A 23,088-nucleotide genomic window follows, 5' to 3' on the forward strand; every position below is an offset into this window, starting at 1 on the left:
ACTACCCTTACTTAAATCAAAAGTCTTTCTATTCATGGGTAACAAAGACGTCACTTCCGTGAAGCCTGCCGCCATCTTTGTGTCTGACTCAACCCATTGTATTAGTACCAAATAGTAGCTTGTTAGTCATATTAAAATATATAGTAATAATGTAACAATAATAACAGAAATATAATTATAGTGTTGTTTCCTATTGATAGTTTCTTTAAATTTAGACTTTTTAAAAGTAGTATTGTCAAATTATAGTGGTTAGTTAGTTAGCTTTCATAGTTAGCCGTTAACAAATAGTCATGACTACGAACATAGTACGTCTGAATGAAGCAGAAAGACAACGATATTTAGAAAAAACATTGATTATTAGCTGCGATCCATATTTATTACCGTCAACTTTATTTTGTCCCTTAAAGTCTGCAAAACGTCTGCCCCAACTGTCCTTTCCCGACATATATATTTATCTTGTTCACAATCCATCCCCATACACCGGAGATAGCCTGAAGGCTTTCAAAAGTACAGATGCATATCAATATGCAGTTGCAGGATGGGTGAACGACACCAAGATATGGCATCTGGAGGCAAAACACATGTATGTCATCACAGGACATGTGAGTTATTCAAATGCGATTACCAACCGTGTTATTTTAGTGTTGGTTAAGAGTGCCAATGTGGGCTAGCGAGGTGGAGCTAAAGCATTTAGTAAAACGCTTGACAGCTCGCTAGCTATTAGCACTATAGCTTGCTCAGGAGAGTTAACCTTTGATAAGACACAGCAGTTATTCCCGATTGTATCAACGTGCTGCATTTCACTTAACAGGTCAGTCATTCCCAGGCTCTGAACACAAATGCAACATGTCCATGGATAGTGGTGCAGGAAGAAGGTACAGTGGTAATGGCGCATTGTACATCTATGGCAGGGTCGGGAGAGGTGTGTTCTCACGCTGCTGCACTGATGTACACAGTTTTGGCAGCGAGAAGGACAGACATACACAGAGAAGCCATGCGCACGGACAGAGCAAAGTACAAAAATAGTCAAGTACGGTGAGTTGTGTAACATCTTTGCAAATCAAGATTAAGTTGAAACTCAAGACCATTTGCAGCACATGAGACCATCTGCTGATGAGTTCAAGTTACTCTGTGAACAGCTCCACCAAAGTGAACACCAAGAGACAAAGCCTAAGAAAAGTGCAATCCTGTCAGTCATCGAAGGCCATTCTCTCAGGTACATGCCCAAGACTGTACAATGGCATCTGCCAACTCCTCTGACAACACTGTTTTCAAGCACCAGGCTTGGAATGGATTTGTCCTCACTGCTGGAGGAGGGTGCCAAGATCTTCGAGGAGCTGCATCTCACACCAGAGCTGGTAAGAAATTAAAATTGATCCTGTTAAAACAAGTCCCAATATATTATCATCACAGAGTTCAATAAGCATCACTTCATTCCTTTGTGATAAATACAGTTGTTTTGATAGTTCAATTATTTTTTGAGTGTGTGTTAGTGGAGGAGAAGACCAGGGAACAGAGAAAGTCTAGGGTGAGGTTTGATCAGAGAGCAGGAAGAGTTACTGCATCGATGTTCCATAAGGCAGCCAGGACAGAGAAATCTCCATCTCTGATTAAGAGAGTATGCTATCCTCGCTCCTCTCAGTTTTCGACTGAACCGACCAGGTATACAGTATAAAAGCTTAGGCAGCAAGACAAAATCATGCCTTTTTCACTACTTTATCACAAATAAATAAGATGTTTAAAATAACTCACTTTTGTGTTGTTTTCATCAGATGGGGTCTAGAAAGCGAGGACACTGCAAGAAAGGCGTACCTGATGGCGATGCAAGATCTCCATGTAGACCTCAACGTTGCAGCATCAGGACTCATCATCAACCCAGATCTGCCATGGATTGGTGCATCACCAGATGGCGTGGTGACCTGTGCTTGTCATGAGCGTGGCATGGTAGAGATCAAGTGTCCTTTCAGTGCAAAGGACCGCACTCTACCTGAATGTGCTGAAGAGTCACAGTTCTGCTTGACTGTCACTGAGGAAGGTGTGATGAGGTAGATCATAGTTACATGTAACAAGTGCAGGCCCAAATGTGTGTACCACAGGTAACGTACTGTGATTTTGTGGTGTGGCCACCTCAATAACTTTTTATACAGCGTATCCAGTTTGACGGCACATTTTTTGATGATGGATATTTGAAGTCGGTTGACTTCATTAGAACAGGGATACTACCAGAGCTGTTGGGTAAATGGTTTACTGTGCCACGCCTCTCAGCCACAGTAACCTCTAACGGTGCGTGTCCACTACAGCGGAGCGGGCGGCTCTTTGGCGTCGGCTTCCAATTAATTTTCAATGAAACTGGGCATTGACGCTCGCATACGCTCCCACAATGCCCTACACGAGCGGCAACGCCCGGTTTCGTTGAAAACGGATTGGAAGCCAACGCTCCGCGCCGCTCCACTCCGCTGTAGTGGACACGCACGGTGAGAAGACACCTGAGGGATGCTACAGTGGAAAGCCTACTGGTGATGCAGACAACGTACTCTCTTGCACATCTGAGCAATGTAAGCAAAAACAGTTCCACAAGTCTTGTCTAAAGCTGATCAGGGTACCAACGAGTTGGAAATGTTTAGAGCGCCACAAATAAGAAATAAGCTTCATAGTCCATTTTATATACAATATATAATTATTTTGTATTCTTCCATGCTAACAAACAATTGAGCACATGCTTTGTACAAGTACCAATATTTACAAGTCTAATCACACATTAAATATCACATTGCATCATCACATTATTTACAAAGTAGAAAAATGGTTAAAAGGTAAAAATAAAATAAAACCTTTGCAAAGGTGAGCCCATATATCTTGGGTCTGAACAAGCAACTAGTACTGTCTGTTTATTCTGTGGGGACCATAGATGGGCAAATATTACATAGAGCACAGTAAACTTTTACCATCTTGTCAAGGGAGGTAGGTTGTCTTGGAGCGGCCGCTTGGCAGAGAGACAGTGGGATGGTGGTCTGAAGGATGGTGTACTTGTTCCTAACCAGGCCAATGACCCTTTCCACATGGATCCTAACGGCAGCAAGTCCCCTTGTTGCTTCCAGTTCCAGTGGATGCAGTTGTTGCTTGCCTTTGGTGAAGGCTGGTATCTTCAGCTGTGCACAAAACAGGCAGACCGTGTCCTTGACATTGAAGCCTCGATCTGCAAGAATGACATCTCCTGGTGATAGTTTTTCAAGATAGTCACAGTTCTCTGTGATGTGCTTGTCGCTTGTTCGTCCACCCCAGCCGTTTGACTCAAATGATATAACACCTTGTGGTGTTATTGAAATTAGGTATTTCACAGTATTGTGATGCTTGTATTGAGAGTATGTTTGTGCACAAGCTCTCAATTGTTTTGGCTTCTCTATGAAAATTTCAAAACAGTCAATGATAGATGTACAGTTGCTATAATTTTCCCTGAAACACATGGGCAGACTGACATGAATTTGTTTTTGTGACGGCCAAATTATAAGTAGACCCAGTCTTACATACATGATATCTAAAGTTCCATTAAATATTCTGGTGACACTTGTCTTAGACATCCGAAATAAATAAATAAACACATAAATAGAGATGGTGAACAGACGTAGATTTAGCCTCATTCTCATCAGGGTTAAAATAAAACTATGAAAAGGAGTCAGTCTCGGACCAGGCTTCAGAAATCCTGACAGGAAAGAAAATATAACCATTAATTTGGCATAGCTTGGAAGGCCTGTGAGTTCCTGTACCATTTCATCGTTTCCTTTGAAAGCCTCTTCACTCAAAGACAGCTCTTCAGTTTTGTCCTTTAGACGATTAATCTCAGCTCTTAGCTGTGCACATTCGCCGGTCAATGCCTTGACTGTTGCTTGGCAGGCTGCATTGGAGCATGGTTCCAAGATGCCTGGGCTGTGAATGGCTGAGGAGTAAGTGTGGTCACCCTTCGTGCATTCCGTGTCATCTTGTTCAATGTAATCACTGGTGCTGGAAGCGGCCACAGGCTCATTGTAGGTGGCATCCTTTCTAGGGGCCACCGTCTCAGTCCTTTTGCGCTTCAACTGCTGCGTATGCTCAAACCTTCTGTTTTTATAGGCATTTTTCTGCCGCTGTCCAGCTGAAGTGTGCTCAAACAGGCTGGGTACATGATCAGGGCTCATGGGGTTCTCACCTTTCCCTAAGCAGATAGGAAAGAATGGTAGAATATTTAATATGTGCAAACTATTGAGACATTGACCAACCTAAGGAATGTAATTTCCCTTTCATTTTTTTCTCTCAGATATTCTCTTATCCACATACTGTACTAAGTACAGGTAGGTTTATAACTAGTTGTACATGTCATGTGAGACATCAGCTTCGTTAGCTATAGCTTACTAAACAATTTGAATAACGTTAGCGACTAGCTAACATTAGTTTAACAATGTTATAACTAGGTCACCATAAACAACTCAGCTCGTGTAAACATTTTCCTGTTTTAAAAAATAATTTGCTACATAGGGCAAATGTAACTAGTGCAAATTGGGGCTATGCCACAGCCTAAACTTCAATCTGTTCATGAAAAGAATTCATTTCAGCCTGGACCGTACAACGGAAGTAACGTTAAATCGAATTCAACCAACGCAATCGCTACCAAGACCATAGATATATATCTACGACCAAGACAGTCTAGTAGTAGCTGTAGCCTACAATTTACCGGGGCAGCTTCTCCACACAGCAGGGCTATATCGCATTTTGCCTTGTTACTGACAATGATCGCTACCACTGACATTCTTAAGAATGAGTGATTTTCCCCTAAATAAATGTCAAGCTTATTTATTAGGCATATTTTCAGTTAGCAGATGATACTACTTGAATCGCGATTCCATCTGAGATAGATGGCTACTGCTGGCAACGTTGTTGTTAAAATACATTTCAAAGGGGGTTCTTTATTAATGAATGAATGCAATACGAGTAGGCTAAATGCCTGAAAATATCACGAGAAGGGAAAAACTTACAATGACGTTTAAGTCATAGAGATTAGGTCAATTTTTACACTGGTCTGCCAAATGTATTTGTTTTGATTCAACTATGAGTTTGCTGATCACCAATCCCTCTTGCAGGGGAAATGAGAAGACAACCATTTCATTCTACTCTTCACTCTTAGTATTTTGAGTTGTAAATGAGCAGAAAAAAATATGCTTTTAAATCTATGTAATCTCTATAAATAATAAGTAGGCTATGCATTTTAATATAAAATATATAAAATTACAGAAATGTAATTTAAATACGGACCCCTGCAACCAACGCAAGTAAGCAAGAACACCCTACAATTTCCCAAGAAAAAGGAACCCTCTCTAGTTGAACTTGAAATACTTATACGTATTTTTGTGGATTATCTCATTTTTACATAATGCTTAATTGTGTTAATTTCTCTATTTTGCAGTGAATGGTGCTATCAGAATCCCATGTCTCCCATGTTAGTATAAGGTGTTTTGTGTTTTTTTTTACCCATTGCAGTAAAGCTAATGACACTATTTTTCTTTTTCACAGTAAGCAATCTGTTGCCGTGATTAAGGCTTTGCCAGACCTGTTCCCATCACCTGTGGCTCACAAGAAGTTAGGACATGCAAATGCGGCTATGCTTCACATCCTTAAGGTAAAACATGTATGCATGTATTTTTACATTTATCAGACGCTCTTATCCAGAGCGACTTACAGTAAGTACAGGGACATTCAACCCGAGGCAAGTAGGTGAATTGCCTCGCATGAGGACACAACGTCATTTTGCACGGCCGGGAATCGAGCTGGCAACCTTCAGATTACTAGTCCGATTCCCTAACCGTTCAGCCAACTGACTCCCCTTTTTCATATGACTTGATCATATTATCTTAACAGTGACTTGTTTAAGTGATCATTTTTGTTTTTCTATTCTTGTTTCAGTCTGCAGAAGACCCCAACACCTTTCTTCAGGCAAGACCACTCTCCAGCCCTGTTGTGATTGTCTGTGAAACCAACTGCATACTGGCCATTGGAACCATGCCTGTGCTGACCTTCCCAAAGGAAGACCTCTCAGTCAATGTGATGTACATCCTTGCATGTTACTACACCTTTCACCTTACATATCCCAAGTGCATTGCAACACTCCTCTCTGTGCTGCAGACAGAAGTCCTCATGGACTCAATGACCGGGATATGACTTCATCATATAAAAAAGCTATGGCTTACTGGAAGACGTTCATTGCTGAATAGGCTTGAACATTAGTAATAACTCGAGTGCTCAAGCACTCCTAATATTTTTTTAAATATTTTCTTAAATATATTGTTTATTATCATTTGATGCTGGTAGTTCATGATGAAAGGGACATCCTTAGTTTTTTCATTCAATATTTTGCATAATAATACATAAATGTATGAATTGTTATCCAGTGAAATAAGGGATTTATATTAGCAAGGGGATTTACGTTTAGCACTTTTGCAAGGCACTGTATTCATGTCACATTCTCGTTGGGGGCTGAGCACCCCTAAAGGTCTGATCCTAGAATCACCCCTGCAACGCACCATATAAACTAGAGTTTAAATACATTATTTAATGTGACATTACGTACTGTACATGCAAGTCTTAGCTAAATGACTTAAATGTATGATTTTCGATCAGTCCTCCAACACCACAACACGCTCCTTGCCGAGTATAACAGCGCAACAGATCAAACACAGGCAGGGATACAGTAGCAACGCTAGTGCTAAATAAGTATTTAGCTGCTCTGCTCCATGACGCCGGGTAAGAAGGGCTCGTGAAACTGCTCACCAAAAGAACGAAGGGGCACCCACTTGTCTGGCATATTAAGACATGTTCGTAGGAACCTAGCGAAAAATATTTTGGTTTTATTGGATGTTCCGTCTTAGTTTTTTTGGAACACAAACTTTCATCCAGAAGTTGCAGATTGGGTGGAATTGTGGTTAAATGCGTTAAACAAAAATAACGAATTAATCCTGTTATTTTTCACAGCCCTAGTAATAACGTAAATGCCTGGCCCCAATACAATGTTTTGGAGAATCTGTTGCTGTTTTTTCAGCCTCCCAGAAAATGTATGACGTTTCTCTGTCAAATGATACTGTTTAATTTTTCCGCCTCAGCTTTTCAGCCTTGGGGTCTTCATGTATGCTGTTGTTGTTTTTTCAACCTCCCAGAAAATGTGTAACGTTTCACTGTCAAATGATGTTGTTTAAATTCGCCCATTCAGATTTTCAGCCTTGGGTCTTATGCTCTGCTGATGTGCACCTGAACATATAATAAAGAGGTAATAAGAAATTTGACTCGTATGTTTATTTTTTAGGCGAGCCTTTCACATTTTTTTTCAAATCTGCTCCTCTCTCTTACCAACCGTCTCTGAAGGAGGGGATCCCTCTCTGAATTGCTCCTCCCAAGGTTTCTTCAATTTTTTCTCCCGTTGGGAGTTTTTCCTTGTCTTCCTTGAGGGTTTAGGTTGGTTGAGGGGCAGTTCTATGGGCGTATGTGAAGCCCTCTGTGACATGCTTGCGTGTAAAAAGGGCTATACAAATAAATTTGATTTTCTATTATGTCAGGATTACAGATTTTTAAGCATTAATATGGCATGTAAATTTCTGGAATTTTGTCTTATTTCAAGAATTGTGTAAAGAAGTGGATGCAAAATTTAAGCAGATTATACTACATATTGAGAAAAAACTACATTGTATTGTATCAATAAAACAATGCCTAGTGTGTAGCTTTATGACAAGATTTTGACACTAGTATTTACTTAATTTAAGAACATTTTCCAATATATTGAGAAAAGAAAGCTTATTGTAATCAGGCAATAAACAAAGTAAATGCACTCGTTATCAGTGAGAACACACTAGTTTTAAGGTAAGTATCTATCTGTAAGTTTGTTGACGTTAGATATTTTTTCTTGTTTTAAAAAATCTTGACAAGTCAAATTTTCTAGTTCTGTTGGCAGATAATTTTGGTCATTTTTTCTTGTTTTTTTTAAGCCTGCTTTTTGCAGTGCACTTCCTCATCCCAGTTGGGAGAAATACACTTCCTCGTGTAAGTCGAAAAAATGAGCGCCCATCCAGCCATTGTCTCTGTTGGACAAAATGAGCGCCCATCCCCCACCCCTGGAACTCGGTCGGACGAAATTATCGACCATCCCCCCACCGTCTCTGTCGGAGGAAATGAGCGCCCATCCCCCACCCCTGCAACTCGGTCAGACGAAATGAGCGCCCATCCCCCACCCTTGCAACTGTTGTCTGGGGAATTGCGACTACTTACATACATTCAGTGGGTTAGGGTCAGGCCAGTAGCAGCCGTCCTCTAGAGTCACGCAGCTATGTCTGAACATTTCACTGCACTGCAAGTTCTACAGCAGATGTTTGCAAATGTTGAGCAGGGTGACTCTGAAGAGGAGACAGAGGAGGTGTCAGAAGAAGAAGACGTGGAAGAGCGCCATGCAGAGTGTGTATCAGAAAAAGAGGAAGAGGAAGAAGAAAAAGAAGGACGCAATGCTGACCTGTCGGCTCCCCAAGAAGACAACGTCGACAATGATCCTCACGAGGACCAAGTGCCAAATACTTTTGTGTCGAAAAACGGCAAAATCCAATTTGGATTTCGGTTCCGTATGGGAGGAGGCCGTCACTGCAGCAGCGTTAAAACAGAGAGGACCCCAGGACCCACAGCTTAAGCCATTTCCCACGCTCATGACATGATCTCCACGTTTTTACTCTTTGGCACCCCGCAAATCGAAAGAGTGATCTTGGACAAGACAAATCGGCAAGGACATCTGAACTGCGGAGAGGAGTGGAAAGCCATGGCGCCACTGGCCTACGCGCCTACATAGGGCTGCTAATCCTGGCAGGCATGTACAAGTCCCGAGGCGAAGCGGCCGCCAATCTATGGGACACACAAAGCGGCAGGGTGATTTTCTGCGCTACGATGCAGCTCAAACTCTTTTACACTTACTCGTCAACAATACGATTTGACGACCGTGGGACACGAGCGACGAGACGGGCCACGGACAAGTTGGCGGCGATACGAGAGATCTGGGATATGTGGGTAGAGAGATTACCCCGCCTCTATGACCCAGGGCCCAAAGTGACCGTGGATGAACAACTGGTCACGTTCAGAGGACGTTCCTTTCAGGTCCTTTCAGGCAGTACATGCTGAGCAAACCGGCAAAGTATGGGATCAAGTCGTGGGTCACATGCAATGTAAAATCAAGCTACGCTTGGAAGATGGAAGTGTACACCGGGAAGTTGAGCGAGGGAGCCCCGGAGAGGACCGTGTGACAACTTATTCACCTCTTACGAATTCGGACGAGAGCTCACGACGACGAGAAACATGGTTGGCACTGTGCTAAAGAACAGGTCCGAGCTCCCATCCAAGCTGCTAGCGATAAACAGGCGATGGGTGCTGTCGTCGCCGTTTGCCTTCAAGGCCACCACCACTCTAGTTTCCTACCTCGCCAATAAAAACAAGAACGTTTTACTTATGGGCACACGCCACACTGACGGCGAAATCAGTGACAGAGACGACGGGAAACCGACCATCATCCTTGACTACAACCGCAACAAAGGAGGTGTGGACAATCTAGACAAGGTTGTCACTTACTACAGCTGTAAAAGGAAGACTGCCCGCTGGCCCCTCGTCATCTTCGACAACATGATTGACGTCCCCACCTACAACGCCTTTGTGATATGGAGAGATGTGAACTTGAACTGGATGCCTGGCAAGCACAACAAGAGGAGAATTTTCCTCCAGCAGCTTGGCAGGGCACTCGTGAATCCGCTGATCAAAAGAAGACAACGTGTCCCACACGCGGCCGCGGCGGTTGTGAGAGGTCTGCGGATGGCCAGCTGTCACGATCCACCTCCTCAACGGCAACCTGAAGAGGCTCACGACGACAACGATGACAACAACGCCCCTGCAGCAGCCGCCTCATTGCCAGGACCGTCCACCTTCTCACCGGTCACCTCTTGTGCCAGTAAGAGGAAGAGATGTCAAGTCTGCCCGGTGAAAGATATTAAAACGACCACCGTTTGTCGCAGGTGTAAGTTTGTTTGCAGAGCCTCTTCGCATGTATGCTGCCCCACGTGCTCCACCAAGCCACACTCATTATTGTGAGTCAAAGGCATGTTGTGAAAACTTTTCACAATAAAAAGATAAAGTGAAATATTTGGAGTTGCATATTTATTTCCTGCCGCTTTGAAAGCAGCAAGAGAGAACTCAACGTTAGCCAGGTAGCTAAAGCTCCAGTGGAAAATTATTAGCTAGCTAACGCTACCGTTTTTGAGGAGGTAGATTTTAAGGTGAGGGGACTGACAAGACATAAGGTAAAGTGGTCCACCGTTCTATCAATAAGGCTAAACTAGAAGTTAACACTAATACAAACATGAATTTACAGAATGAGTGTGTTAGGGGAAAAGGATGCAGCCATTGTTAAACAGTTGGATGCTGGATTGAAATGCAGCTGGAACTGGTCGTGGCTAAAAATGGAAGGGCAAGGTCTCAATAAAAGGGCAAGAGGTGTCCTGTCATCTAGGAGATGTATTCACCAAAGTCAACAGGCAGGGATTCGCCAGATGCATTCTCTGCATCAAAGATATCAATTATGCAAACAAAGGCAGCCAGGCTCACTGCCAGATGGAAGTTCACAAGAAAAAGATGCAGATGATAGTGTCCACTCATAGTCTTGCTAGCACCTTCCTTCCAGCATCAGTCCAGCAAGCCAGAGTACACGAGCACTTTGAGATTCTTTATTCAATGTAAAGTGTACTACAAATAAAATGCATTATTATTATTATAATGATTCACAATCACAATCACTCTCTGGTCACTGGCAGCATCATCACCTAAACATGTAATACACTAGCATTACATTAATTACATTATTTGTGTTCTAGGCAATGGTCCTTGGAACCTTGGCGGAGCATTCCATCCCGTTTTCTAAGGCTCCTGTAATTGTTGAACTTGCCCAGATCCTTTCCTTGGATAAAACAGCTTTGCAGGGAATGAAGCTGTCACGGACAGCAGCTTCATACAAGATGATACATTGTCTAGTTGGGGTGTGCTTGCCTTCGGCGAGCACAAACCATTGTTATCTCACATATATATTATTTATTATTTATTGTTTCTTTTCGCCCCCCTAAGGATGCCTCAATATTTGGACTACATAGACAACGGCGATGTCAAAAGGTTTGTCTCGGTAGCAATTGCGTTGGTTGTATTGGGATTTATGTTCCATTGCACTGTTTAAGTAGAAATTACGTTTTTGTGGCAAAAAGTGAAGCTAACGGTGGCTAACTTGCTAGCCACAGTCACTGACGCCCCTAACGTCACCAACGTCACGAAAACTCGCGTGACTATCTCTAGCAGAACATTAGTTTCCCATCTGTTAACTTGGGGGATACTAATCTGCAAGGCAGCTGCAGAAACGCCACAAGCAAAGAGGCCAGGGTGATATTTAATCATTTTACTTTGTGGTGTGAAACATAATTGTGAAATGTAATGTACAATATTAGCTGATATTATTAAGTAAGTAGGCCCACATCTACTTTCGGAAACCGTAGTCTACTATTTCACTGAAGCATTAGCATCATGACATTAGCCTCTGTTGCTGGGGCAACACATACTACAGTGGTCATGATGCATCTGTTTTCAATCGTTAAAATAAACATTCCTCACAAATACGTTTTTGTTGTAGGATTTATTTTGACATTAATAAACGATTTGTTGGTGAAATGACCATTACCTGTGGTTTCAAATCAGTGTGGCGGCTCACTGCAACGCTGTAGCCTACCCGAGACACTAATGAGTAGCTAACAAAAACATCTCTTTAGAGATGTTTAGAAAGTCAAACGGCGACGGAACATGTTTGGCTTTCCCCTTACTCAAAAGTTTTTCAATAGGTGAAAGTATCTGACTACTAACCTGAACTTCATTGCCACAGCCTAAATTTTGTCAATGTCAAAACTTTGTCTGTTCATGAAAATAATTAATGTCAGCCTGCTTCAGCCTTGCATAGCTGTAGGATATACATTTTACTGGGTCTTGCTGCGCTGCTTGATTTATTGAAATTATTATGAAATGTTATGTTTTACTAGCCATTTGCCTTCTTAAGCAAATCACAGTATTTCCCACCCCTCATGGTGTAACTGAGACGACCGTAAATAGCCTAATTCATCTTTCAAGTAATAAGCCCCCGTTGAAGTGTTGAGCAGGAAATTAGCTGGTCTGTAGAGATCTTGGGTTGGTGGTTTTACTGATGCAGAATTCGCTCAAATAAAATCGATAGACGTAACGAGTGGCACATAACGTGAAGTAGGCCTAACATTGCATTTTATTTTGTTTGAGTTTTAATAACTTGTCCAGTGCATCGGGGCAAGTAGCACTAGCCTAAATTGATCTTCCAGACTTGCCGTTAAAAAAAAATGTACTCTTCCCGGACAAGCCTTAGCTACATGGCTAGACTGTTGATCCAGATCAGAATCCATCATATCTTGGACACTCAAAATCAGCGAATCTTGCAGCCAAATCAAGTAGCCTATATTTATAGGCCTTTATATGGCTACAAACTTCTGCTCGGTTTCTAGCTGGCTACTTGTTACCAAGTTACAACTTTGTTGCAGGGGCATTCTTTGTCTACATTGCGAGCTAACAGTGTCCGGTAATTATGTCGCTATAAATAATGATGTTAAACCGAGACCACTAAGCCCTCAAAGAAAATGTAAGGTCAAAGAAACAAAAGAAAGGTTTGAGGTTACTCTGAAAATTATTAATAAAATAGGCTTCTAATATTAAACTGCTAAATCCTTCTCTAACTAGGCTCCTCTATGATGCATAATGAAACTTAACGTTTTTTAAGTAATCAATAAGCCTACGCTTGCCCTCATTACTCAAATGATGCCGTTCAGGGCGTTCAAATTACATAATAGGGCGATGATAGGAGGATAATAGGACATAATAGGGCAACCAACAAGTTGTTTATATCTGATTACAATTTAATAAGTTATCTAGCGCTGCATCTTCATGAGCTACATTTGGCCTCCTTCTCTTCCAACCAACCAGTATCACCTCTCCTCCATCTGAGTGATGCATGTCATTTTTACAAACTTATTATCAAGGGAACACAATGGTCAGAACTGTAGTCATACACTTAAATGCTTTTTGAAATATGTAAACACCAGGAGTGTATGGAAAGCTGGGGCAGCCACAAGCACACCCTCACAATTTCCCCAGAAATTGTATGCTCTCTAGTTATATATTTTTTTCTTTTCGTACCTTCTATTTCAGTGTTTTAATTTACATTTTAGTGAACTGCACACGTACATTTTTTTCCTTAAACTACCATGTTGCTATATATACTGCTATGTTGCCAGAACTTCCGGTTGTATGATTTCTATTGTACCAATTAGATTATATGTGATTTAACAAATATGTTTGACTTTGTGTAGGGTGGACCTACTCTGAGAAGACGTTTTCCAACATGAAGAGATTTCACTCCAAGAACCAAAATAATCTAAATAACAGACAGAATACACCATCGCAATTACAAACTCATGATACCCGGGATCAGAGTTTTTTTTTTACTGCCGTTTGTTTTGTGTTTTGAAACACATGCAAGTGAATATCTGTGACAAAAAGAACCTCCATCAACGGTCCCAACAACAATAATGAAAATTGCAACTTCGTGTAATACTCACCACAAAAAATCAACCCGTGTCTGCCACTTTTTTTTAACTTATGAGGCTTTTGTTTGTCTATTTGGAGTAGGTTTTTATTGCAATTGTGTGAGATGTTTATTATCAGCTGCCTGTTTGCTGGTAAACGGATAATGATCGGTTAACGAGGGTCGGGAATCGTTCAAAAAAAAAAAAATTCAACCATTTATAATCATCCCTTATAGCTACACATCCCACACATGTACAAACTCCTCTGAAAGTTTGGTTAAAAGTGGGCAGATAACACCATGACATTGGGGAGAATAATGGAAATGTGTTTCTTCAATTAAAAAAAAGTTATGGATCTATGGGGGATTTAATTCCCTGGAGCAAAAAGGAAACCAAGCAAGTGGTGTGTGTTGCTAGCAATTCAATTATTAAATTAATCAGCAACTAGTGCATGGGGATGTTGTAAAACAAAACATAAAAAAGTCCCAACTGTGTGAATAAGCACCCACAAAATGCAGATCTACAAAATGACCAATGTACTTACTAAGAATCCCATTGACTTTAGACTTGTCCAGGACTGCTTTCCCTTCTGGTACCTTGCCGTGTTTTCCAAATGCCACTGCATTTTGGCACTCCTCAGCAGTGAAGAATTATTCAAAGAGCAGATGATATAGTCGCAGACAGTCCTTTCTTGCATCTGCATGGATTGCAGCGAACAGGGATAGGACAGGAAGAGGCCACAGTCTTGGTAACGCTCTTGTTTCCCTGATTGGCTTTGAAGGCACAACACCAGCCTGGGGATGTATCTTTCCAACTTTATCCAGAAAGCCCTGTAATACCTGAAGTTGTCCAGCACCTGTAACACAGAAGATGAATTATTACTAAACAATGGGATCCTGACGCGACGTAAATACAACAGAACAAAATTTTTTACTTACTTATACTACACAGCACATCCTCCAATTATGCCTTCGCCTCAATTAATTTTGCCACCTCAGCCTGACATGTCTTGCATGGCTTCCAAGCTCTGCCTTCTCTTGATTCAATTTGCACACATGATTCTCCATATTCTGGTAGTGGATCACGTTCAATGATAATGGTGTCTGCCAATGATCCTGAGCTTAATGAACTCTGGTATTCAGACAAACTAGCCTGACTCTCCTCAGTATGAACAGTGGGACTGTACATCATTATAAGAAACAGGGATGCAAACACGTTTGGTCAAAAAAGAGAAAGGTAATTGAAGCCCTCTCCCCGGGCAAATATCCATACTTACATTGCCACTAACCCCCTGACATCCCTTGCCCACCCCTATATGCACATAGAGTAAAATTACATTCTAAGATCAAAATACACCAACATTAATTTGGAATATTACATTTCATTTATTATTCCGAGACATAAATTCTTATTAAATTATCTAGCACTTCTTCTGGTTTTACTCCTTCTTCCTCTTCTTACTGGCCACCTCTAAGGGCATTAAATGTTTATGATCCTAGCCAACTCCTTCAGCTGAGTAACAGCCTGGGAATGGCCCCTCACCACAAGATCAATGGAGGACAAGGCCTGTAGATTCTTACTTTTGAGAGGTAACTTGCCACAAGCTGTGTATGCCTTGGTCACCTTCCTAATAAAATCCATGACAGTAGAAGATTTCTTTAAAACTGCAAGGAAAGCTCGGTTTCCCCTAAAACAGGGGTACTCAATTAGAAACTCAAAAGGTCCACTCACCAAATTTCCATTCAGTCCAGGGCCAAGAACGGACCATGGTTTATTTTTTTGGCCCTTACCTCTCCCATTGACTCCCATTCAAAATTGACTTAGGTGTAGGCACAGTGCCTGTGCCCCTGGGCATCTTTCTCCCATAGACCAGAGTTCTGGGGGTAATTTTGTTCAAAGTGTCTATGCTTTGAATCATAGAGACATTTCACGTTAGCTCCACCACGTTTGACAAGGGCAACCGTCTCATTGCAGTTCTAAAACTGGTTGTTCCCATCCTTGATTGTGATTGGCTATATTGTGTTCCATGCCGTTGTAAAATCCAGCATAACCTTACAGGTTGTCCTCATAACATATTATAACATTCCATATTACTGCGCATCAAATATTTCATGTAAAAAACACGTCAAAGGTGTCCATCAGGCTGTTGCATGGCAACGATTTATTTAGGAACTATAGGGTGAATTCTGCGACATCTTGTGCATTTTTTACTTCTGCGACAAAATTTAAAATTGATCCAACAAATTAAACACTCATGTTATACCTTTCTGAAATCCATGAGATGTTTCTAACCACACCAGAAAACAAAACGTTGATATCATATACAGAGAAGACATGTCATACCTTTCCTGTTCTTATCGCCTCCCCCCCAAGAAAGTACCCAAATTTGATCATCTGGGACACTATTTGTGTTAGTTATAGACTAAATCACCTTACTTTATGAATAACAATCACAAAGTAAGTGTAAGTCGCTCAGGATAAGAGCGTCTGCTAAATGACTAAATGTAAAAATGTAAGTCACACATTTTTCAAAAAGCATTATGAAAATATGACACAGACAAAAAGCTGTTTAAGAAAAAAAAAAAAAAAACACAAAAGTAGTCATATTTATTTAATGTACAACTAAACAAAGACCATATAAAGTAGGGTTGACGGATCGACCTTGTTAATTACTGTATTTTTTTACTGATTATATAAATGATTGGCAACAACATTCATACACATTTACAAAAAATCAAGTAACAATGATTTACTAATTATTATTCATTTATATGTTACTTAACATTTTAGATACAACTATTGAGTAGGGGGCGGGGACTGTTGGGGAAACACTGGGGGCTACTCTGGAAACAAACAGTCCCTGCAGGTGAGAGACCCATCGTCGTTGATCACACCGTTATCCTCTGCACGGGATTGATGGTGCCACAGGCTGCAGACCGCACAGGACAGCCACTCTTCTGTGCTCTTTGGGTCATCTCTGTCCCCATATGCATGGGGGCAGATGGTGCATGGCTCCTCTGTCTTCTTCTTGTGGTTTGGCTTTTGCTTTGGGCCTTTGCCCTTCCCCTGAACATAAACAAAATGTTCATTGCTGGTAAAATGCGTCGAAGGCGGCTTGGATTGCTTCCGGGAGGTTGTTGGTCTATCTCTGACCGGAAACTGTACCAGGTCCTCAAATGAGACTGCTGCTTCCTTCGCCTGTACCACTGCTGTCTTCACCTTAATTTCACACACCAGAGATGGTACAGCCTCTTGGGGCACTGCCAGTTGGCAGCAACAATGATGCTGCTGGAGAATGGCATGTTGGGCATCAGGACAGAGTTAAGGAGGGTTGCTGGCTTCCTGCACAGGACCATGCAGTGGATGGGCTTCAAGACGAAGGGGAAGATGGTTGCTAGCTTCCTGCAGAATATGCTGTGGAAGTTGTAGGTATGGTGAAGCGCTCAACGGTCTTGCTTGTTGCTTTCTCTCGATTGCTTCACTTGGTGCGTAGAGGGCATCATTGATGTGGTCTGGGTTTAGTGGATATATAGCACTGCCCCAGAAGCCAGCTCTGGCATTTGAAGAGGTTACTGCCTTGCTCCAGGCCTTTGAAAAGAGGCAAAAACAAGGCTCTGTCTAGTCGTTCCCCCCCACTCTCCCTGGTGATGGACCTACCCTCCAGCCTCCAGTAGTGCTTTAGGCTCTTGAAGAAAGCCTTGTCTGCTTGCTTTAGATAATGTGTGGTGGTCGGCCAAGGACATGCACATTGTTAATCTTCATCAAATGTAGAAATTCCATGTTATAAACATGGGAGCTGTGCCCATCAAGCAGCAGGACATGTGGACGTGGGTCATCTTTTGGCAAGCCTGACACAAATTGCCTCCCCCACTCAAAAAACAGCTAACTATTAGTCCACCCATTGTCAGACATTTTTACCACAGTGTTTGGTGGACACCCCAGGAGCCTTCAACCTTTTTCCCTTGAATATGATCTTGGTAGTGCCATACCCACCGACAGCATTTAGAGATGCAAGGCAGGTGGTGGTCACTCCCTTCCCACCAGCAGTGACTTCAAAACATGGTCCCCCAACCTCTGCAACCACCTTGGAGGAAAGTAAGTGGTCCTGCAGGCCGGTCTCGTCACAGTTCCAAATATGGTCTGGCGCATCTTCCAAACTCAGGTATGGTGTTCATTTTAGGACATCCTCAGATCTCAGACTCAATTGTCAGACTCAAACGAAAAGGCATCAAGTCTCAGACCAAAAGTCATCAGACTCAGGCGAAACGGCTTCAGTCTCAGAAAAACCTCTGTCATTCTCAGACAAAACGCTCTCAAACCAAACGCCATGGTTCTCAGACATAATGCTCTCAAACCAAACGCCATCATTTTCAGACAAAACGCTCTCAAACCAAACGCCATGGTTCTCAGTCAAAAAGCTCTCAAACCAAACGCCATGGTTCTCAGACAAAAAGCTCTCAAACCAAACGCCATGGTTCTCAGACAAAAAGCTCTCAAACCAAACGCCAGGGTTCTCAGACAAAACGCTCTCAAACCAAACGCCATCGTTCTCAGACAAAACGCCCTCAAACCAAACGCCATCGTTCTCAGACAAAACGTTGTCAAACCAAATGCCATCGTTCTCAGACAAAACTCTCTCAAACTAAACTTTGTCAGAATTGTTGTTATCAAAGTTAGCTAGATGGGGGAGCTGCTGACTAGCTTTCTGAATGAGCTAAAGTAGCAGCTTTTAAAGTGAATACCATGGTGTTGTTTCTGTTAACTGGTACAGCAAGAACACTTTTGATATAGCTAATACAAAATAGTTGTTTTCTGCAAGCTGTAGTTCACTCGTGTAACGTAAACTCACGTGTAGTCCTCCGGTTGCCATGGATACTACAAACAAACTCCACCATGTCCTAAAATGAACACAAACCCTTGTCAGACAGCATTGTCTCTGACTTGTTTTATTTTATTTTAGACATACAGATAGGCCTACAACACAACAATCATGTACAGCACATGCTGATATATGGAACCAGAGACTGTCTAAATATTATTATGTTAAATATTAATATTACATTTAGACTACGTCCTCATGGTGCGACACATAGAGCCTATAAAAACGTTCTAGTGCATGTGCATCCTTCCTTCATACGGTGAGTTTGCTAGTCATAATTTATTGGGGTGTGCTTGCCTTCGGCGAGCACAAACCATTGTTATCTCACATATATATTATTTATTGTTTCTTTTCGCCCTCCTAAGGATGCCTCAATATTTGGAGTACATAGACAACGGCGATGTCAAAAGGTTCGTCTCGGTAGCGATTGCGTTGGTTGTATTGGGATTTATGTTGCATTGCACGGTTTAAGTAGAAATTACGTTTTTGTGGCGAAAAGTGAAGCTAACGGTGGCTAACTTGCTAGCCACAGTCACTGACGCCACTAACGTCACCAACGTCACGAAAACTCGCCTGACTATCTCTAGCAGAACATTAGTTTTGCATCTGTTAACTTGGGGGATACTAGTCTGCAAGGCAGCTGCAGAAACGCCACAAGCAAAGAGGCCAGGGTGATATTTAATCATTTTACTTTGTGATGTGAAACAATTGTGAAATGTAATGTACAATATTAGCTGATATTATTAAGTAAGTAGGCCCACATCTACTTTCGGAAACGGTAGTCTACTATTTCACTGAAGCATTAGCATCATGACATTAGCCTCAGTTGCTTGGGCAACACATACTACAGTGGTCATGATGCATCTGTTTTCAATCGTTAAAATAAACATTCCTCACAAATATGTTTTCGTTGTAGGATTTATTTTGACATTAATAAACGATTTGTTGGTGAAATGACCATTACCTGTGGTTTCAAATCAGTGTGGCGGCTCACTGCAACGCTGTAGCCTACCCGAGACACTAATGAGTAGCTAACAAAAACATCTCCACAGCTGTTTAGGAAGTCAAACGGCGACGGAACATGTTCGGCTTTCCCCTTACTCAAAAGTTTTTCAATAGGTGAAAGTATCTGACTACTAACCTGAACTTCATTGCCTTTGTCTGTTCATGAAAATAATTCATGTCAGCCTGCTTCAGCCTTGCTTAGCTGTAGGATATACATTTCACTGGGTCTTGCAGCGCTGCTTGATTTACTGAAATTATTATGAAATGTTATGTTTTATTAGCCATTTGCCTTCTTAAGCAAATCACAGTATTTCCCATCCCTCATAGTGTAACTGAGACGACCGTAAATAGCCTAATTCATCTTTCAAGTAATAAGCCCCCGTTGAAGTGTTGAGCAGGAAATTAGCATTTGTAGAGATCTTGGGTTGGTGGTTTTACTGATGCAGAATTCGCTCAAATAAAATCGATAGACGTAATGAGTGGCACATAACGTGAAGTAGGCCTAACATTGCATTTTATTTTGTTTGAGTTTTAATAACTTGTCCAGTGCATTGGGGCAAGTAGCACTAGCCTAAATTGATCTTCCAGACTTGCCGTTGAAGGATGTAGATTGTTTGTGTCTATTCCAATATGTAATGATGTTATTTAATGACACAAATATGTGTTCTAGAAAGAGTGGTCTGGAGTCGCAGAGGTCCGATAATATCAGCTTTAATGCAGCAGTTGGAAATCAACAAGTACAGAGCTCTGGGGCTGTCTACGCTTCCATACCCGCAACAGAGTTTCGGGCTGGTTCACGAAGTCCAACTGGCTATCTGTCCCTGCCCCAGCATATATTATACAGTGCAATTGAAACAGTAATATCAAAAAAGGGTTGTGCTTGGTCTTTCGTGTATCAGGGAGTTGTTCTTCCCTACGCATCCCACCTGCTCGGGTGCTCTCTCAGCCCGGTTTCAAGGTTGCTTCTGAAATGGAGAGATAACAACACAAAATACAGCCTGTTTCCCACACCCTGTGTGAGACACAATGTTTTAAGCCTGAGCACAGTTCTAAGTTCATAAGACATACATTTAATAAGCACAATACATAACTTTAATACATGCATCCTTTATAAAGAGTCTTGTTCCTGTTGCTATATAGTGCACAGTGCCCATGATGCATTTGGTGATTAAGTTGCCACAAATATTAATAGCTGGAATTATAGATAATGCCATGCCCGTGATACAGCTAATGATTATAGTTCTAGAATTGTACTGTAATGTATTATACATTCTTTACCGTACAAAAAAAATCCACTCTTCCTGGACACGCCTTAGCTACATGGCTAGACTGTTCATACAGATCAGAATCCATCATATCTTGGACACTCAAAATCAGCGAATCTTGCAGCCAAATCAAGTAGCCTATATATATAGGCCTTTATATGGCTACAAACTTCTGCTCGGTTTCTAGCTGGCTACTTGTTACCAAGTTACAACTTTGTTGCTGGGGCATTCTTTGTCTACATTGCGAGCTAACAGTGTCCGGTAATGATGTCGCTATAAATAATGATGTTAAACCGAGACCACTAAGCCCTCAAAGAAAATGTAAGGTCAAAGAAACAAAAGAAAGGTTTGAGGTTACTCTGAAAATTATTAATAAAATAGGCTTGTAATAATAAAACTGCTAAATCCTTCTCTAACGGTGCGTTCACACTGCAGACTTTTTTACCGCTCAGCACCGCCGGCCTTCCCACAGTGCACCACGCTCGGGGGCGTGCCAGACAGATTCATTCAGAGCTGTAGTTCTCTTAAATCACTGTTGTAGTTCTATAATGTCATGGCAAATGTGCAGACAAAATACAACTTTTACACACATTAAGCAAGAATCCGACACGCTTTCTAGATCTGACATGATCTTATCTTCAGCACACAATAGGTTATCTTTTTCCACACTTTTTTTAGGCCGAGTGAAAGATTAAATGCCACCCGCACTCTATGTAACGGGTCTTTTTCCGGCTGGAAAAAAAGATGCATCAGACATAAACGTTGACATGTGTAACCTTTTATTATATTACTCGAAATCTGTGCAAATCATTCGCTAGATTATGACTTGCCTCTACACATTCACTGTATGGATAGCGAGTGGCCGCCAGCCAGCATTTCAGCGTTGAATGTCAATCGTGTGCCGGGTGACCTAGCTAGACTATGCAGCTAGCACAGAAGAAAGTTACGTAATGTGAAGAAACTGAATTAAAGTACAAAATACAACAAAACAAGGACGCCGACAACCTCAGCAACCCTGCGCCAGGCATATTTTTTTTTGTTTACGTTTCTGTAATCTAACATAGACGTATCATACAATACTGGGTATGAAGACACATACGATGAGTTGCTCTTCCATCTTGAAAATTGTCAAACCTAGAAATGTTTACCATTACCAACAGTTGCTACGTTACAAGAAACAAGAAACCAACCCGATTGGCCATCGCTGGCGTTTTCACGCTCCTCATTTACATAAAGTTCAGAAAATCCAACTTTCGCTGCCCCGCTCGCCTTCCCACAATGCCCTATGCGAGCTTCGCCGCCCCGCTCACCTTCCCACAATGCCCTACGCGGGCGTCAACGCCTGGTTTCATTGAAAATGAATGGGAAGCCGACGCCCCGCTCTGCCCGCCCCGCTGCAGTGTGAACGCACCGTAACTAGGCTCCTCTATCATGCATAATGAAACTTAACGTTTTTTAAGTAATCAATAAGCCTGCGCTTGCCCTCATTACTCAAATTATGCCGTTCAGGGCGTTCAAATTACATAATAGGACGATAATAGGGCAACCAACAAGTTGTTTATATCTGATTACAATTTAATGAGTTATCTAGCGCTGCATCTTCATGAGCTACATTTGGCCTCCTTCTATTCCAACCAACCAGTATCACCTCTCCTCCATCTGAGTGATGCATGTCATTTTTACAAACTTATTATCAAGGGAACACAATGGTCAGAACTGTAGTCATACACTTAAATGCTTTTTGAAATATGTAAACACCAGGAGAGTATGGGCAGCTGGGGCAGCCGCAAGCACGCCCTCACAATTTCCCCAGAAATTGTATGCTCTCTAGTTTTTCTTGTCGTTGTGACTTTGTGCTTGACTGGATTTGGATCCGTTAAATACAATTTAAAGTTAGCAAGTGTACATGTCTACCTACTTATTGTCTTGTCATTACGACGTTGTTATTTATGTTTCAATGTCAGTGCGTGAGCTAGCGATAAAACTGCTAACGCGTTAGCTTGAGCAACACGGAGAAAAAATAATTAACAAACCTAAATTCATTTAGACTTATCTTTAATTCACCTCTATTTTTCTGTGACCCCCAGACAATGGACAGAGTTCAAGTATATGAGAGCTTGAAGCAACAACAAGTTTTAGGGGATCATATTTTCAGTTAGGTGAGGTTTAACCATTAGCAGAGCAAGCATCTTAACACAAATAAAATGCTCAGGTATTTATTTATTTACAACCAGAACTTAAAACGTAGTTATTAACCTTGTTTTAG

General features: G+C 41.6%; 1 protein-coding gene and 2 pseudogenes across 1 annotated transcript; 1 reads left to right on the forward strand and 2 right to left on the reverse strand.

Annotated features, from left to right (window-relative positions):
- Positions 1 to 2,631: 2,631 nt before the first annotated feature.
- LOC146298789 (uncharacterized) lies at positions 2,632 to 3,775 on the reverse strand. The gene has a single exon (XM_084683461.1). It carries the CDS (start codon positions 3,765 to 3,767, stop codon positions 2,889 to 2,891), a length of 879 nt encoding a protein of 292 aa, XP_084539587.1. The 5' UTR covers positions 3,768 to 3,775; the 3' UTR covers positions 2,632 to 2,888.
- A 4,563-nt stretch (positions 3,776 to 8,338) lies between these two features.
- LOC146298790 (uncharacterized) lies at positions 8,339 to 10,128 on the forward strand (annotated as a pseudogene).
- A 414-nt stretch (positions 10,129 to 10,542) lies between these two features.
- On the reverse strand, positions 10,543 to 14,861 carry LOC146298791 (uncharacterized; annotated as a pseudogene).
- Between the last annotated feature and the right edge of the window lie 8,227 nt (positions 14,862 to 23,088).

The sequence above is a fragment of the Hypomesus nipponensis genome, chromosome 3, assembly GCF_054491055.1.
Source record: "Hypomesus nipponensis isolate SF chromosome 3, ASM5449105v1, whole genome shotgun sequence".
Taxonomy (NCBI): Eukaryota; Metazoa; Chordata; class Actinopteri; order Osmeriformes; family Osmeridae; genus Hypomesus; species Hypomesus nipponensis.

What these genes read in the sequence shown, in the direction of transcription:
- LOC146298789 (XM_084683461.1), bottom strand. Translation starts at nt 3,767, where the DNA reads ATGGTACAGGAACTCACAGGCCTTCCAAGCTATGCCAAATTAATGGTT.